Source organism: Alosa sapidissima, chromosome 24 (genome assembly GCF_018492685.1).
Source record: "Alosa sapidissima isolate fAloSap1 chromosome 24, fAloSap1.pri, whole genome shotgun sequence".
Lineage (NCBI taxonomy): Eukaryota > Metazoa > Chordata > Actinopteri > Clupeiformes > Clupeidae > Alosa > Alosa sapidissima.
Window position 1 is genome coordinate 15,617,612 of NC_055980.1, and position 19,414 is coordinate 15,637,025.

The window sequence follows — 19,414 nt, forward strand, 5'->3', positions numbered from 1 at the left end:
ATTGCAGATTTGTGTGTACAGTAAGCTTCAATGTTTTAAAAGTACTTACATTTTGCAATTGGGTATGTAGCCTGGACTGCATTGCCTACAATGGCAGTAGGCTCAGCAGTGCAAGGAGTATTCATCTGGACTTGGATCATATCACAGTAAAAAAAATGCCTTAATTATGGTCACTTCCACCATTATAAATTACATCACAGTGATGTATCCTTTATCTCCACTTTTATGTTAGAAATGAACAGAGATACCACATCAAAGTAACATAATTTCTTGTATTTATTTATAGTGTATTAATCTCAATACAAATGTGCACATGGAGTTCACATAAATAGTGTTTTTATACAAAAAGAAAACAAAAAAAAACAAAAACAAAATGCAAAAAAACAACAGCATTGGCTCCCAGGGGGCCCAAATGAAGCAGGAGGTTGAGATGAGCATGGAAATGTGCAAGGAGCATTGGGTGGTTGCCACTGGCGACTGACGGGAACTCAAGCTGAGGTGTCGAAAAGCCTCCCGATCATTTCCTCCACGTCTTCTGACCTGTACTTGTGATACTTCTCTGGATTTTTCGTGAACGAGATGTTGGCATATCTGGCAAAATATAAGTGTCATATTAGCCTTTATTTCTTGAAGTGTAGGACAACAGCTTAGAGTTAAAATGACAGTCATCAGTAAAGTAGCTATAACCCTCTCATTAAGTAATTAACTAAGACAGTAATCTGAATGGGACTCTTTTAAAAAAATGATTCTGTTAGTTCTCACGGAGTAATCTTATCTAGACTACTTTATGGCTGCTGGACCCCTACTGTTGTGCTATTTGGAGAGGTTCTATCTCACCTCTGCAGGAAGGCCTTGTAGGTCTCTGAGACTACTCTCCTTTGGGCCTGACGGATGAAGTCGCGCTGCTCTTTGTCAGGGATGGCCCAGCCCTTCTGGATCTTACACAGCTCCTCCAGGCCATCGTTGAAACCCTGACCGACCACAGACAGAGACGGGGTCATTATGATATTTCCTAATTATTGTAGTATTTTTCAAGACTGCTTTTGAGTGTCAAATGCCAAAGGTTATTGGTCAGTTTCACCAGACGGGGACAGGGGGTCGATATGATATGTTCTAATTATTGCAGTATTTTTAAATGACTATTTTCAGGGCCATAATACACTGACTGCAGTGTACTGTTTTGCTGAAAACAAATACACAATATTAAATACATGTGTACATAAATAACTTGCCTTGAACTTGTCTTTGATCACTTGTCGTTCTTTATCTTTCAACTTGTGAGGGAAAAACAATGATACTGTTTAGTTTATATCATACTGTTGTGCTTTCAAACACAACTTTGATGTTTGTTCCATAAGACAATTTATTTATTTTTAACTCAGTGCTCACCTTGGTACCAGGTTGAAATACTGGCATATTCCGATCAGTCAAGTGCTCTGTTACTTTGTACCAGCTGACGGAACAAACAGTGTTGGCTCAATTTGATAAACACTCACACAGCAGTATTCTTCAGTGTACAGGTCATAAGGAACCTCTGTCTATATCCAACAGAATATCAGACATTGAACATCTCTACACAGATAATGAAAGCAAAAATGAAAACAACACGATTTTTACCTGCGTTGGTACACCTGGATTTGTTGTTGTATCAGTTCCCTATAAGAACTCTCAACCTTCTTATTAGTCACGGCAACCAACTGGATCAGTTCTGATCTGTTTGAAAATCAGATTGAGGATTACCGTATTGTGAATTTCTGTGTATTCAGTATATTTTTGTCTAAAGTGATGTACAAGTCAGGAATGAAGTTGAAATAAAATAAAAACCCATTAGCAGTAAAAAAGAGAGGTTCAGAATCTTAAAATACTTTTGGTAACAATGAGTGTATTTACAATATGTTGTGTCAAAGAGTATGATCTTTGCTTACTTCTCCAGGGACTTGAGGATGTAGTTATAGTTATTGTGGAGGAATATGGCACTGAGGGCTTGGTCCTCATACACTTTGGATTTGCTGAGTAGGTTCAGTTGTAGGTTACCCAGAACTTTACCTGAAATGCACACAGATTACTGATGACAGTTGATCTGAGGGGGAGAAAGTGAGATAATCTAAAGGCTGCTACAGACACGTGGTTTCACTCCAGAAAACTAGCCAATGTGTACTTACATATGTATGTACTGAGGAGTCGTCTGCTGAACTCAGAGCTGTAACTGCTGGCAGACGAACTGGTCTCTAAAAATAACAGAGAAAGTGTTATGGTGTATTAATGCACTGCAAAAACTGCTTATCGAACAAAATGCAACCAAGTGTTATTAATCTTATATCTTTGGACAAAGGCTTCTGCCAAATCCCATAACCATAACCATATCAAAATAAAAAAAATAGTTGGTATTGTTTTTAGCATAGAGACTTACTGTACCTAGCACCTAGATTTCTCATGAAATCATTTGACTTAATTAAAAAAACTTTAGACTTACTTTAAGACATCTTATCCTGAAAACAAGCACATTTGTCTGCCAGTGCGTTAAGCAAATTTGTCCTAAAAACAAACAAATTTGACTGCCAGTGCATTGAGTAAATTTGTATTGATAAGACTCCTTAAAATAAGTCAAAGTCTTCTTAAATTAAGTAAAAATTATCATTTGAGAGAGCACTAGATAATACTTTTTATACTAATAACAATACCAAATAGATTTGATGTTAATATAAGATTAATAACACTTGGTTAGATTTCATTTTTTTGCAGTGTGCACCTGGGAAGTGGGAAAGCTACCATTTCAAATTGCCTCACTTATGAGATGACAGCGTTCACTTGACAGCAACAAACTGCCAACGTGGGTAATGTTTGTAAGCATGTTAGCCAGAATGCTATCGTCACGTACTGTAGTTACACAAAAGTAAACTGGGAAGTTTTATTTAACATCAAAATCACCAGCGCACATCTTTCACAATGTCAAGGGCCGTCAAAACGTTGTTATAGGACTTTTCAAAGAGCTAGTTTTGAGGTTAACCGATGTTCAGTGGTGACGTTGTCACTTAAAGGTCAGACTTTTCCCACTTCGCAGTTGCTTATGAAGACACTATTGCAATCTCCCCATCATGATCTGGTGGGTAATTGCAACAACAATATCACAATTACTGATTCTTGTAGTTTTTATTTTTGTCCTTGTGTTTTTTTTTTTTAAAAGCAAACTTACTTTGTTGGCACTTATCAAAAGAACTTCATTGATCTTGAACTTACTGAGGACAAATAATTAGCTCAGAATAAGGCCAAACAAGAAAGCTGGCTGTTTTCCCTAGAGTTAAGAAGTTTCATTAGCCTGGCTAACAAACACCAGACCAATTCTGGGGGATGCTTTGTTCACTGCTTCGGATCTGTAGAGCAAATTCTAATGCGCTTACAGATTTGCCTGGGTTCGCCCAGGCTAAAGTACCATGCTTGCCCTGACTGGAGTTGGACCCTGGGTGCTTGCTTACCTCGGGGGTCTAAAGGTATATTGTAAGTGTCCCCGAGGACTACAGGGCAGAGGCAAAGCAGAAAAAAAGAGAGAAAGAAGGAGAGAAAGAGAAAGAGAGAGAGAAGGAGAGAAAGAGAAAGAGAGAGAGAAGCAAAGTGCAAAAGGTTAGAAAAGTTTTGTTAGTGCAGAGTAAGCATTCAAGTCACAGCCCCGTCACAGAAGCAAGTGTGAGCAACAGTGCAGCAATGAAGTGGTGAAAAAAAATGCATAGCATAGCAAGCGAGCAGCCAGACGAACAAACGAACAGCTGAGATAATGAAATAATAATCAAGAAGACATTAGCACAGGTATGTTATGTAACTAGAAGGTAGAAAAGCTGAGAGAATGTTAGTTTAAGAAAAAGGAAGTGACAGTGAAAGAGAAAGAGAGTAGAAACCAGAGGAAAGACATGCCGGACATTTACGATCAAATGTAGAGGCGCTGAACAAAACAGAGATGCCATGGGAAGTTAAGAATACATTATACTTAAGTCTTGCATATTGCAGATAATAAAAGGGCATGGAATTAACTGCTAACAGAATGAGTCTCCATCAGTGCCAAAAGTGACATTCACACAACAAAACGGACCAATGGAAAAAAAAACAAAAAACTTTGTATTAAGTACTGAATATAACAAGTAATTGCGGATGGACATCTATACGTAACTGGAAAAAAAAAATCTTATGTAAACTGTATGATAACTTAGCAAAGCAGTTATGGGAAAGCCTCCTGTGGAAGTTAATTAAAAGGGGCTGCTTCTGATCTTTACCTTGCGAAGCCAGCATGGCCCCAGCGGTCTCCTGGAAGTCCAGCAGCTGCTGCAGGAACAGGATGGCCTGTGTGGCAGAGATGAGGTTAGAGGAGCCACCTTTGCATTACCAACTGACATTTTATGAAATTTGTTTTCATATTTTCTTAGCAGTCCAAGCAGCAAAGCTGCTGGAACCTTCTAGGTTTTGTTCTGTACATTTTTAGGGAGGGTTAAAAATGATTGTGTAGCTAACACCATCACACACCAACATTGGAAGGTGTGTAGGAAACTTTACCTGCTATTCATGAAAGGACACACATTGGCCTTAAGGTGATGCTATAATAATGCTTGGACCCCGTCCATTGTCGCTTTGAAGCTATATTTCTACATTTTAAGAAATAGTAAAATATAATTTTGAAGAAAATCCAAATTTTTTACACTATTTGGTGCAGAAATCAGTTGACGTGGACGTGTCAAACAGACAATGCTAAATCTCAGTTGGCCATGTACAACTATTGTGCCAGGTCTGTTGAATCAATCATAGTTGTCAAATGTTGCTCTTATATTACAACTAGTTGTTTACATACAAAAACAATGCTTGTAATACCACAAACTCAGCAACATGTAGAAAATTCTATCAGACTTAAGATCTTTATCTCTATGCTGACATTAACCAAACCACACAAACCAAAGACAAGGGTATACTGTCCAAGGACACTCACATTGCTAGTCAACTCATGGACTGTTCCATCCTTGGGCATGTTGTATTCCTTATCAGGGTCATTCTAAAAGAGGTAACACAAACATTTAAGTAACACAAAACATTTTTAAAGTATTATACTAATTCGCTATGAAATCCTTTCTAAATAGCACGACAGGCATCGTCATTACAAAACAAGAATTCATAATTTCTGTAAAACTAATACACTGAGCTTTCTCTGTCTTTTAGCTAACATGATCAATGGATGTGGAAGCAGCTCTCTGACCTTAATGCTGTCAGCAAACTCCTCTAGAGCCTTAGCTCCAATGGTCTCCATGGACGTGATGAGGGTCGGGAGCTTGTTCTTTGTGCTGGCTGCTGTGCCCTGAGTGTGAATGGGGGTCATAAGTTAGTACTGCCACTGCTGTCTGTGAAATATATATTACTTTAGGGTGTAGAAACAGGACGGAGAGTTATCTATATATATTTTTTTTGAACAGACAAACAAACAATCTTGAACACACAGGTCTCTGTGAGAGAAACATGGGTGGTAGAACTGATGTTAACATGTCTAAGTGGACTTTGCCAAAATCAAATTTTGTTCACTGACTAAATGTATTATTTGGATTGAGAAATAATTTACAATAATGGCCAAATTATTCTTAAAACCATTGAGATATTTCACTTTACAAATCAACCGACACCAATTACAATCTTCTTGGTAATTCACTTGTGACTGCCTTCCAGGATAATCCACCAATTTGTCCCTCCCTACCTGCAGTGTAGAGTCAAAGTCGGGCTTGGTCTGCTTCAGGTGTCTCAGTATGGGGAAGATGGTGAGGACAGCAGAGTAATCATGACGCAGGATGGCCCGGCGGGCAGCCGACACAATGTTATCGCCCTCCAACATCAGGTTATCAAGAGCCTCCTGTGAGGAGAAGTTGAAGCCATCACATTAAAGACCTCAGGCAGGGAACACATACTGTACACCCACATACTATGTATTATATAAGCAAAGACCTTAATTCTAACTAGAAGACTGCAGTTCAGTCACTCAGTAGTTACATGGAACATTTGATAGAAACCAAAGCAGTATTACAGGAACCCAAAGAATGTAGAAGATAATTATGACTGGTCACCAATGAACAAACACAGCAAACACCCTCTGCTGACCTCCATGACCTCACAATCCTGACCTGAATGAGCGAGTCGAAGGTCTTCTTCTGGTGGTGTTCCGGAATAATCTCCGAGAGCAGAGCATACTCGCTCTGGGCCAGCTTGACGAAGGCGCTGATACAGTGGATGTAGGAGTCGATCTCGACGTCCAGCACTTCGTCCTTCCCTGAAGGATACACGGCAAAGGGGAGCCAAGTGAGAACAAAGTCCTCAGAGAGAGAGTCTCCATTAATAGGCTTTTAACATTAGGCTTCATTAATCTATAGACCCTTTCAACTACAAAACTTAAGGCATTTCCGGTGACACAGAAAACAATGAGTTTATGGTAACATGGGGATACAACAAAAATTAAGGGAAAAAAGGTTTTTAGTGTACTAGACTTAAGTGCAATACAGTACATTTTCATTACAACTTATCTGCACTGATTTTGGACGTTTAAACCAGAAACCCTGTAGGAACAGATTGAAATGGTCTATACTCAACTGGGCTAATAGAGATAACCTGACCATATGATAATATTGTGCATGGATTTATTGGCTTACTGTATAACGAGACTAATCATGTTCTTCTCAATCTAGCTATGAAAAGTGTTTCTACATCCCACTAAAATAATTTCTGGAAATGGAATACACACTATAATAACCACATCATTGTGCCTTTTATGAAAATGCTTCATATATACAGTCATGGCCAAATTTGTTGGTACCCTTCCACAAAAAAGAATTCTCAATTTTTCTCTGTAAAGCTCTGAAACGGATAACCTCTCCTTTGCTCTTGATTTGCTTGTTAATTCTGATGTACTGTACACAATGATACCAAACTGCAGATCGACTACTTTTCTTCTAAAATAGGCTGACTGAAAGCAAGGTTGAATACATCTGTAATACTAATTAACGTGAAACAGTTAGTTTGAAACATCACTATAATCAATGATTTATAATTTTTTAGGGGTACTAACAAATCTGTCCGGGCCGTTTTCTAATAACTTTGTAAAATAAACAACAAATGATCTTTTTTCAAACATTCTGTACTCTATTACATACCAAATGCATGCAGCTGTACATGAGAAAATTACACTTTTCAGGAAATAATTTTTTCATTGAGAGGTAAGAGTACCAACAAATCTGGCCACAATTGTATCTACTGCCATAAACCATTTTCCTTTATCATAATTTGGAACAGAGGAAACATTCACAATAATTCATACCATACATAGTGTGTGGGGACACATATCAATGCTATATGCTGTATGTATGTTTTGTGGGGTCCTTTGGGTCCCTCTGCTCTCAGCCTTGGCTCCCCTCTCACGTACTCACCTGTGCTTGTCGCATGCTTCTCATTCAGGGCATCACTCGGGTGTTTGGCCCGCAGGTCATAATCGTGACCTACTCGGCAGTGTGGGGGGCGATAGGGTGTGGGGGTCAGGGGTTGGGGGAAGGGGAGGTAGTCACATGACCTGAGGTTACTTCCTGTCGAGCTGAGAGCTGAGCCTGTGACGAGCGTGCTGTGCTGACCCCGAAGCGGCTGCTGACTGACACTCAAGTAACCGACCACCAAAGCCCAGAACTTATAGAGAAGCACAGGAGCCCCATGGGAGACCGACAGGGGAGAGGGGACACGGGCTAGTTCAGAGGCTGCCCACAGGCTAGAAAAGCCCAGAATATGTGTGTGTGTGTGTGTGTTTAGACTATATTATGCCCAGGGTTAGTGAGTGGGTTAACGAGAGAGAAGTGTGACAATGTAACAAGCCCTAGTTTTCAGTTATATGTAGGAGAGACCATCATCACAGCAGCTTTTGGACTTTTACTGGTCATTTTGTGACTGACTGTGTATGTTAATTTACTGGTCATTTTGTGACTGATTGTGTATGCTAATTTACTTCCCTCTTAAGATAAGACAATATTTTGTGATGTTTAAACTTTTTTATATACTGTTATTCTACACAATATACTATGTTGCGTTCATTTACAGTATGACGTCAAAAAGCTGCATTGATGCTCGTGAGCGCATGACCGTTGTTGTTTTTAAGACACACACACACAAAAAAACCAACACCCCAAGTCAAACAACAACATAGATACCCGTTTCCTAGTGTCAAGAAGGAAAGAGCAAAAGATAGAGAATGGACACGATACCTTTGTGTGCGTGTGTGTGTGTGTGCGTGCGTGCGTGTGTGTGCGTGCGTGTTTGAAGGGGGAGCGGGTGGAGTGAGAAGAAAGTGCTTTACCTTCCAGAGGGGTGAGGTTAGCGCCCCCTTTTTTGCCATCCAGCCCATGCTGAGAGTACTGTTTCAGAAGGTTCTGAGCCTTGCGAATGGTCCCTGCTCCCGCAGAGAGACCCGCAGAGAGAGCGAAGCGAGGAAGAGGAAGAGGAGGAGGAGGAAGGAGGTGGTGGTGGTGGTGGTGTGGGGGAGGTGTCCCAGAGTGCACAGAGAAAAAAAAGGAGAGAAGAGAAAAAAACAGACAGAAGAGAAGGAGAGAGAAAGGAAGGAAGGACATCTAGGAGGTGAGTGTTGAAAAACCATGGCATCCCATAATCCCTTGCACCCATCACACATCCCCAACAGGGGAAGAGAGTGAGAAAGAGGAAAGGGGAGGGGGGGCATAGTCTAGCACCACAACACAAGAACAAACACATCACCACTACAGCAGCAGAAGGAAGACTACAGCTACATGCACCGCAGTGCACTTTCACAGGCTCAGTGGAGAGAGAATAAACTGGTTAATCCATAGACATATAATACAGCCATCACAGTCCAGGTCACATACATCAACAGTTCTGTTAATACAAGTATCATACCATACATTCATACATACAGTCAGCAGCAAGGTTAACACAGTTGATGAGTGAGTGTGTTACATGAGAATGAGTTCACATCCTACATCTCTATATTCTACAAATACAAAGAGGATGCAGCAGAACAGAGGCGTAATATAATACTGAGTACAGTACACAGCAATACAGTGGCAATGTGATTTGGTTAGTAGTATGTGAGCAAGTGATAGATTAAGTTATTGACAAACCAAAGCAAAAGGCTTGCAGTTTAAGAATGTTGACATGAATGGAAAATGGACAAATAGTCATAACGTATCAATCCTCAAACTACAAACGACTTCTAGTATATACTTTAGCAGTATACTTCTTATAATTCTAGTAAAAAGCTATTCTTGCTGATCTGTTTGTTTTTTGCTGTCTATTCTGTAGCAAAAGCTGTATTTCACAAACCATCATTAAATTCACAGGTATAGGTTTCACATTAACATGAAGTATGTAGACCTGTGGTATACTATGCTTATCAAAGAACAACTGCATCCAATGTCTTTAGTCTTCTTCTGGTACGTGCTCTACAGGTAACACACAGTAAGGCACAACGGCAATAGCAAAGCAGTGCAAGACAAATGGCACTAATGCAACAATTTTCTATCTAGATTGCTCGATCAATTAAGCTTTTGCATTAGTCCAACAAAACTAGCCTTCCATGTAACTAGGACAAAAGGAACTTTATCTACAAAGGCAATAGTCAATCAATCATCATTCTACAAGTAATTTTTCTGAGATTATAAATGTCTACAATTGTAGCCTTCCATATTACCAGGGCAAAAGGTACTGTATCTACAAAGGCACTAGTCATCACTACATAATCAGTCATGTATTTCTAAATTTTTCCGAAATACTATTCTATAAATGTCTACAGCGTACTGTCGTTGGGCACACTAGCTGGACACATGACTACTAGGCCTAACTCAGGCCGTGGGTTGGAGCTGGAATGCAGATGGGTTTGGGTTACAGAAGAGCAAGCAATGGGCAGAGGCACACTAAAGCCTTCGTCTTTACCTGGGATGTAGACTGCCATCACCACAATTCCCACGGGGAATTGAGAAACAAGAGGAAAGGAAGGAGGGGGTTAGTCAGAATCACAGGAGGGCCAAACTGCATCATGGATATACAGATAGGAGGGTAAGCGGGTTGGGCTGGGCTGGGGGTGGGGGAGAGAGAGACTTTGTGGTGGATGTGGGAAGAAGGAGAGAGGAGGTTTGGAGGTTCAGTGTAATTTGTGTGAGGATTTGTCAAATACACCACAAAACCAACATGTAACCAATTGCTTGTAAACAGAAAAAACAATTTAGGCACTCACACATATTGTCTGAATGTTCCAAATGTTGTTTTGAGGTGTGTTTTGACAAATCGTGAATTTGCCGGTGTGCAAATTTGTATATTTGTACATTTTGAGGATGTGTGGAGAGATCTGATGATTACTCTTATGTGATATGTGTTCAGGGGCAACAGATCAAACCCATGGTGAGCAAAAATCATAATAAAATGAGAGGTCAACTCAAAATAATCTTGTATGATAGCCCAAGAGAAACCCATACTAACTCACCCCAACTAACATGATCTCTGCATATCAGAGACATGGTTACTGTCTAGAGTGAGTGTCACTCTGAGAATAAGAAAGAAAAAAAGAGAGACAGAGCTGGACAGAAGAAAAGATAGAAAGACAACAATCAACGACCAGCAATTTCCTCTGTAGGACTGACCTGGTCTTTTGGGGGCCTTCTTGGTGGGGGTGTCTTTGCGTTTGGTCTGCACCGCCGGCGAGTAGAGGATGCCGGAGGAGGCACTGCTTTTGCGGAAGTGCTCCTTCAGCCCCTTGATGGATCGGTCCAGCTGGTTGGAGCGGATCTGGAAGTACACGTTCATGAAGTCTGTCGAGGTAGCGGGGGGTGGGGGGGTGGGGGGGCAGGAGGCAGAGGACAACCAATCAGTTGAGGGAACAGACCAGTGAACAACCAATGAAAAGACATGATGGCAAAGAAGACGGCGGTTAGATCAAAATCTGTGTCCGTGTCCTGTGAGGTGGTCTTTAAAAGAAAACGTGCCGGTACTGATGAAACACATCACTCAATTATAAATATCAATAACTATGGATGAAGCTATGAGGATTATATACAAATCTACATTGATTGATAATTTAGTGATAAATATGTCCTGCAGACAATTAGATTCATGTTGCCATTTATTTGTTATTCTTCTCGGAACGCAAATATATGATGACACATAAAGTTAAACAACACACACATGGGTGATGTGTAAATAAGTAAGTTAGTTTGGTAGATTATTAATTAATACCCAGAATCCTTCGTCATGATTTACCATACAAGGTAGTTGAGCTGTAGAAACGCATGCTTGGCGAGGGCCTTCTTTTCTCTGAACTCCTGTGCCTGTTACCTGGCGTGGGGCCTCTCTTGGTCCTCGATGTCCCCCTCATCCTCACTCTATGCATTCTCTGTCCCTGTCCTAAGTCCGTCACAGTTCCAAAAGACCGCTATCACTTGGTGAATACATGACCTCAAACCTGACACTTAAAACTGCTACACCTGGGGGACCTCCTGCTGACTGGACAAAACCTGGCAGCAGAAACTAAACTCAGAGAAGTCAGGGACCAAGAATGCAGGAAATGGAGTAGAGACTCAGGAAAGGGAAATGGAAGAGTCATCAGCAGGAAGCACGGAGGTGGGGATTGGGTGGGAGATGGGGAGGCAGACTTAGAGAGTAGGTGGTACACACAGGGCAGATCAGAGCAGAAAGAACATGCAACTATAACACAGGTGAAAGGAGACACGCAACTTTACCATGCATTGCATCACCAACATTAAACCAGCTACAAAGCTCAAGACCAAGAAAGAATAGACACTGACAGAGTAAAGATGTGTGTGCACACATATTATATGTATGTTCATGTATGTGTGTGTGTGTGTGCGTGTGTGTGGGGTTGTGTGGGTTTGTGTGTGTGCACATATGCATGCTGGCTCACCCTGGTTGCGTCCGTACTCTACCAGCCAGCCGGAAATGATGATGATGTCCTGCAGCACGGCCTCGGGCAGGTGCTCCAGCGTCACCTCCTCCTGGATCTCCAGCTCCTCGTCCACACCGATGGCGTCCAGGATGAGGATGGGGGGCACTGGCTTGCTGTAGCGCGTCAGCAGGCCACGGAACTCGGCCTCCAGGCTCTCCTTTCCCTTCTCAAATCGGGCTTTCTGCGCGGCGGGGAACGACAACAAACAAGGAAAACAGAGATGTTTAAGAGGAGATGGAGACAGTGCACTACAGCAGAGAGAGACAAGGAGTGAAAGAAAGACAGCAAGTAGTAGTAGTGTGTGTGTGTGTGTGTGTGTGAGTGAGTGTGTGTGTGAGAGAGAGAGAGAGAGAGAGAGAGAGTGTGTGTGTGTGTGTGTGTGTAAGAGATTAAAAAAATGAAGCCAAAATTGCACGCTAAAGCTAATGAAGAGGGGATACTGTACCACTAAGTTGAGTTCTGGGCTGTCAGGATTGTTATCCTGGAAATACTCCACTGCTTTCTGGATCTTTGCAATGCAGGCCAGATACTCATCCAGTCGCCCGGTGGGTCTGTATTAAACATCATCCTGTGAGGTTACATACTCTCTACTACTTACATAATCTCTAAATTGTAGGGTTCATTGATGCAAAAATACTAAAATTTGGTTAAAGTACATTTCAAAACTCTAAAAGGATAAGGCATCATAGGTGCATGAGTAAATGTTGGTCAGGCCATCCAGCATTGTGATGATTTTTTCTTTTTCTTTTGAAGACTTGCACAATTCACAACACTGGTCACTACTCACCCCTCTCTGATGATCTTGTCTGTGTCCTTGGCTACATGGTAGTAGCTGATGACGTGATCCATGCAGGAGAGGGTCTTGTCCACATTCTCTTGCAGTCTCTGAAGGTTCTCCGTTTGCTTGTGCACTGGGATGATGGAGTTCTCCAGCTGCATCAGTCGGCTCTCAAACGACGACAGAATGGACACCTGACAGCGCAAAAGGCAAGCAGCGAAACTTTAAGTATGAAGGCCAGTTTCAATCTACACAAACCATTACCAGCTATAGGTTGTTTTCCATACATTCCCCTTGTTTCAGGGACAAAAGTGACATTGACCACAACAGTGCAGTTGAATGCATGTGTACAGAGCTTTGACAAAGGCACATACTGTAGTTGAACTCACAGTGATGTCACACCACCATTGTATCCTTGTAACTTCAAACCTTGTGTAAATACAGTAGGCTACGAATCAAGTTGCTTACCATTCCTTTTGTTAACTGGTCACTCTTCTCTAAGTTTTCACGAATAAATGCCAGGGTTTCTTGCTCCTTTGATGAAGACAAAAATGCAAGTTAGTAGGCCTATGCAATTCTTGTGCTGATAGCTCCTTCTCATTCACTCAATATATATAAGTATGTTTTGTTGTAGTCCATCCAAATCCAAAATGCGAACAGCCAGTGTTTTTCATTGAATAAATCTACACACCACTGACATTGGTTAATTAATTACAACACATTAATTGTAGCACAGACGTAAGATTGTTGTGTACTGCATTGCAAGGGACTTTGTAGATTGGGCTACTGAACGCTACGTAATCATGAACTGCCGCCCCACCCTCCAACAAGAGGTTGAGTCTATGCGTTTGTCAACATTCGATCGGAAACATTATGTATCCATTCGCACAACAGAATTCGAAATGAGCAAATATGTCTCATACAACATTAAATGGGCCTTTGGTGGGGCCATCGGGCAGTCATGAGATCAGTGACATTGTGCCTACAAATATTAAACCTTCTCTTCCTCTATACTAACCTGCTTTAGTTTCTCCTCTATCTCCCGCTTCCTAGCAGACGCATCCTCGGTCGGAATCATCCTCGCTATTTTGGGGTGACTGACGACTGGGCGCGAATGCTTAGAAGTATTGTTATTCACAAAAAGGCAACAATTTATCCGGACGAATACAAACACCAGTCAGTAGGCTGGTCCGATGAGATTTGATTTCCTGTACACTTCCGTTTCCTTTTTGCTATGGCAAATGAAGGAGGCCATCTTGGTTGTGGTATCAGCTGACTTGCAACACGTTTGTCGACTTCAACTGTTTGCTCTCTTATGTTCAAATACTAGTCTGGTGAGTATTAAACTTTAGTAACTAAAGTGTGCTAATAGTACATTAAAAGCAGAGAAAGACGCCAATCTTTTGAAAGACTCAACTCTAGATGTAGGAAAGGCCTTTGAAGACATCACTCTTGATGAAATGTAATAGCCTACACACACCAGTCAGAAGATCTTGGAATGAGTAATAATAATAGATGAAATCAGATCAGAGGGAAATGACGAAACTATGTGTCAACAACAGTTTACTTTCTTCAGAAATTCTTTATTTGAATTAGCATAAAATGTTTTTACATGATGTCTTATAAATAAATATTTACAAACACACTCTTGCCATCATACATCCAAACCATTGTACACAATATTATACAATGCAGTTTTTTGTACTGTACAAAAAAATTCATGTTAGCTAATGTGTGGCAAAACACCAAAAAAAAAAACTAAACAAATCAAACAAAATGGAAAATACTGTGGGTATCCCAAGTACATAATTTAGTGACTAATCTGTCCAAGTTAACTCAATTCTCCAAGCTAACACTACTGTAACAGTATTCTTTTACAAGGGCTTACTACTTGCTCTGAATGAACTTTTTTGGGTTAGTCACTAAACAATGTTGGGATACCCTTGAGGGCTGCACTACAAAGTGCGGTGACTGGCTAACCCAGGTAACTTCGGGAGTAACCGCTGATCTCTAAAAGAACACTGCACTGAGCAGCTATGGTTTCTAAAGTATGGTGTTGTTTGGAGATCAGTAGCCTTGCTTTGTAGCATAGCTCTCTGTTGTATCCATAAACAAAAACATTATGTACAGAGAGGGGGAATATAGAGATGTCCCTAGATCTCTACTGATGTGGTGTGATCACCGTAAACAATCCCCAATGAAATTCAGTAACCATAGAGGCGCTTGGTTCATCATGCAAATGTATCCCTCGATGCTCTTGCAAATGCAAGCATGAGCAAGTCAAATGACCCCACAATCACTACAGAGATGTCAGCCCGCAACCATGGTGACCAAGCAATACAGGAACAGGAAAAAAAACAAACTTTGAGTTAATGTTGTCAACAATTCTAAATATCTTGACTTTTGGAGGAAACAATTAACAAAATTCCACTCTCAAGTCTTTAAAATATAAAGCATACGCTCTTCCATAAGGCGTAATCTCCTTAGGATTCTTCCTGGTTGGACATAGCCTGTATGGAAAGAGAGAAAGCAAATAAGAACTCATATAGTCAAAAGGCAAAACAGACCGCAAAACAGACAGTAAAAATCAGGCAATTATAATCTCAGAAAAGTTATTGGTCACAAAAAAACATACTATTTCTACAATATTCAGTTTCTCATTACACTTCACTTTTATGTTTCTTGATCACTAACTACAACAACATAATTGTGTAGTATGGGGAACCTTTACTTTCATCTCATTAAACATTCCTCACCTCCCAAGAGTTTAACTTGGTGGTCATCCACACTCACCTGTTTCAGAAACTGCCGCCCGAAGTAACTGGTGGCCATGTTCTTCAGGTTGGTCCTTGTGCCCACTTTACAGCGCACATAGCCGTACATGTTAGCTCCCTGGAGAACCACTCCCATGATGACCACAGCCTAGGTTTTCAACAACAATAATAAGATAGTAAACTTAAGAGGAAGAATAGTGTTCTTGCTTATGCAGTAATGACTCTGTGAGGTCTATGGACTGACACACAACTACAAAACTACAGAGGCCATCAGATATGGATCACATAGCTCCAAATTTGAGAGGATTCTTTTTTTTAATAAATCAAATTTCAATTATTGTTTTGATAGTAAATAGCTGTCAAACTCAGATAGGGAACCCTGATCTATATTGAACGTGCAAGGTGGGGGGTGTTGGGAGGGCGTTGACTGTTGGAAACTGTACTTTACTGTACATCAGAATGAATATACCAAAACTATAGTTTGTATTATGGCTTCAGTCATTCAAATATAGAGAGAGAAACACAGTCGTACCAGCCACTTGATCTTGAAAGAGAAGAGAGAGCTGAAGGCAAAGATGACCCAGATGATGGGGCAGATGATCAGGCCGAGCCAGAAGATCCGAGACTCCGAGTCAGAGGCCTGCTTCCCTGAGCCCTGATGGAAAGGAAGACAAAACGATTCTATTCATGCAGATGTAATTACATTTACATCCCTCACTGTCTCTCTCTCTCTCTCGCTCACACACACACACACACACACACACACACACACACACACACACACACTTAATGTTTTTGTTTGGATCTCAACACAAGGAATGAATTACAGATCCATACACTGATGGAAGTATGTTACAGGTTTAGTAATGTCTGATCAAACACAACATGCTTTGTACTACTCATCTCCTACACACATACACACACACACACACACACAATGTTAACTTTGTACAATATGGGCTACCTTTCTGGATTCAAACACCCAGTGGCTTTTCCCATCGTCATCCACCTGATTCCACCATCGCAATCCCACCATCAGACGACCAGAGATGTTCTGAGTGATAGAAAACAAACAAGCAGCGGCCAGTCGAATCATGATTGGAAGAAGAACACTAAGAACAGCTAATACATTGAGATGCTGGTTTAGTCCTTTTCAGTCTAATTTTCAGACCAAAGACCAAAGTCATTAGTAGCCATATTACTGTAAATTACTTGTTGATCAAAACTAAATTAAAGTAAAAAAATGTTCACCACCAAGCTCTGACCGCAACTGAAAACACATATACTGATGTACTGTAGGCCTAAATCTCCACCAAGCCAATGTAGAAGAAAACTAAAAGTCTGCTACATGATACAATGTGGAAAAAAACTGTAGCATGTTGGTTATTGTTGTGGTTATGGGATTTTGGCAGACGCTCCAAAGCGTCCAAAACATATATAGTAACATGTAATTGTCCAAAGCGTATATAGTAACATGTAATAATAGTGAGCAAGTGGCGACCGTCTCACCTTGACAGTCCAGAAGTCACAACAGAGCAGTAGGATGATGGTCACCATGGGAGCGATGAAGCTGCTGCTGAGCAACTCACACAGCAAGTAGACCAGGATGGCGCTCACACGGAAGAACAGGTGAAAGAATGACGCCAACGGATGCCTGAGAGAGACGGTAGAGTATTTATTTACTTACTTATTTATCCTCTCCATGCCCTTATGGACGCTGCTGATGGTATGTTAATGTCTATCCATAAGATACTCAAAGACATCATATAAATCAATGGCAGGGAATTGATTCAGTGATTCATCAGTGAGCAAATGAAGGCCAAGTGGATTGGTGCTGTCTCAAGAAGAGGGACAACCTTCAAACTTGACATTATTGGAGTACTGATAACGAATTTTACATATTCAAGGTGATTACCATGACCCTACATACTCTTACTTGAAGGAGTGAATGGTAGTAGTGGTATAACACACACACACACACGCACACACACACACACACACAGATTGATTAAGCAGTAAACAGTTGACAGTCACTGACTTGATTTTGGACTTTGATTTTCGTCCTGCATCTTCCTCTGCATCAAACAGGGAGACATCATCACTTGAGTCCTGGAATAGAGATAGGAGCATAACAGTCAATAATACTGTCATATTAAGTCTACAGCTAGCCTACTTCAACACTGACAAGATACAATATCTGACAATTCTTGGTAAACATTGTCTGCAATTATTCTGCAATAGCAATGCGACTGAAACATATATATCAGTATTCCACTGCGAATTACAAGTAAATTGGGTTCATAAAATCTTCTCAAGGGTTTGAGAGATCCATTGACGAGATAGGGTATTTGACACCAGGTCAAAAATTGCTGAAAGAATGTCAATATGACTGGGAGTCACCAAGATTTTCGGCTAAGAACGAACAGACCGATGCGCAGAGGTTGTGTAGCCTACTGTATCTGGCTACAGATTGTGAACGGTCAAGGAACCTCAGCTATATGTCAGGCCTATCAAACTCCTGTTCATTATCTTTGTGAATGTCATAGGTGGACACGAACATACACTTAACTGATTATTGTAGAAGGTTGTCGAAAGAGCGAAAACTTCATGCTGGGCATTTATCTATTCAACACTAACGTTAGCTAATGTTTACGTACAGTTCGCCAAGTTCCGAGGACGCCAACAAGGAAGAGTGCTAACGAGTGGAAAACAAATACAACTGAACAACAAAGTGCACACCTATTCAACTGAATGACAACTCTACTTTGGGTCTATCAGTGAGTTTTGGACCACTAGCAGCTAACTGTAACGTTAGCTAGCAGACATTAAGAGCTGGCTAAATATCACTGATGTTAGCAATCAGTAGTTGGTAAAGATGTAGCCTAAGTGTAAGCGTTGCTTCTTAGCAATACCATGAAAACACGTGTTTAGTAAAAACAAGCGTTAAATGGCAGTATAAAACGAAATTGACAAGAGTGGCCTTTACTTACCAGTCGCCTCATCTCTGCTAAAAAATGTTTTCGATACTACTTCCGGATGGTGGTGGATGACGTACAATACAAAAAGGTGACGTGTCCTCTCAAAGTATTTGTTCCTCCACTGGGGGGAGCTCGCTCTACACTTTGAATGAGCCTTCATTTGTTGTGAACACTTTATTTATCCCCAAGGACCAATTGTACATAGAGTAGTACACAAATATAAATGATATAGACATACACATTGAAGTGTAAAAAGCTGATAAATATATCTAAAAAAACAAACAAAAAACAATAGGTCATCCTATGAAATGGGAGCATTTGCGTCCACAACATTTTGATTCTTGCTTTGTCTGTAAATAGCATACTATTACTTGAAATTAAATCACAAAGACAGTTTTTTATCCTGCCATTATTTTATCCTGACATTGTTTTACATTGTTTGTTTATTTATTTATTTTATCACTATAAAATGTTAAGCTTAATTCAACCACCCCGTCACATGAATTAGACAGGAATAACTGTTTTTCATTACAGTTTTAACACTATCATTGCAAAGTAAATTACATTTCTTGGCTGAGGTAGAGTCTGGACAGAGAGTGGATAACAAGGCTGGGCTACTAACGTAGTTTGAAGTTGAGGAGTTGAACAACCACATAAAGGTTGCCTGCCTTCGCTTCGTTTTGCAGCATGGGTTGCGGAGTCCTCGTCCAGGGGGAGCCACTCAAAGGAAGGGAACAGGGCATGTGTGGGGTTGTCTAAAATTCTGCTAGCCAGCCTGATCATCTGCTGCTCATAGTGAAGAATAGAGAAGAAAACTTTAGAGGGGAAGTCCTTAGAACAGACATTAACCACATTGTGTAATCACCTGCGGATTGAAAGGCTGATGGAACCAGCATGTGAAAGAGAA

The 19,414-nt window shown here is 40.7% G+C and overlaps 2 protein-coding genes across 9 annotated transcripts; both read right to left on the minus strand.

Annotated features, from left to right (window-relative positions):
- Positions 1–258: 258 nt before the first annotated feature.
- On the minus strand, positions 259–13,962 carry exoc7 (exocyst complex component 7). Of its 8 annotated transcripts, XM_042082176.1 has the most exons (21): positions 13,774–13,959; positions 13,224–13,289; positions 12,765–12,949; positions 12,423–12,528; positions 11,936–12,158; positions 10,659–10,826; positions 9,955–9,966; positions 8,348–8,440; positions 7,437–7,505; positions 6,141–6,286; positions 5,720–5,872; positions 5,231–5,329; positions 4,967–5,029; positions 4,263–4,329; positions 2,163–2,228; positions 1,926–2,046; positions 1,618–1,713; positions 1,390–1,453; positions 1,233–1,274; positions 838–971; positions 259–591 (listed from the first exon to the last, which is right to left on the minus strand). In XM_042082176.1, the coding sequence occupies exons 1-21, from the start codon at positions 13,831–13,833 to the stop codon at positions 489–491; spliced, it is 2,136 nt and encodes a 711-aa protein (XP_041938110.1). In that variant the 5' UTR covers positions 13,834–13,959; the 3' UTR covers positions 259–488. The 8 variants fall into 8 exon arrangements, with proteins under 8 accessions (XP_041938110.1, XP_041938111.1, XP_041938115.1 ...); XM_042082177.1 differs by lacking the exon at positions 9,955–9,966; XM_042082181.1 differs by lacking the exon at positions 8,348–8,440.
- Positions 13,963–14,317: 355 nt separating this feature from the next.
- Positions 14,318–18,593, minus strand: tvp23b (trans-golgi network vesicle protein 23 homolog B (S. cerevisiae)). Its single transcript, XM_042083684.1, has 7 exons — positions 18,520–18,593; positions 17,568–17,638; positions 17,039–17,183; positions 16,494–16,583; positions 16,062–16,184; positions 15,549–15,677; positions 14,318–15,265 (listed from the first exon to the last, which is right to left on the minus strand). The coding sequence occupies exons 1-7, from the start codon at positions 18,529–18,531 to the stop codon at positions 15,239–15,241; spliced, it is 597 nt and encodes a 198-aa protein (XP_041939618.1). The 5' UTR covers positions 18,532–18,593; the 3' UTR covers positions 14,318–15,238.
- Between the last annotated feature and the right edge of the window lie 821 nt (positions 18,594–19,414).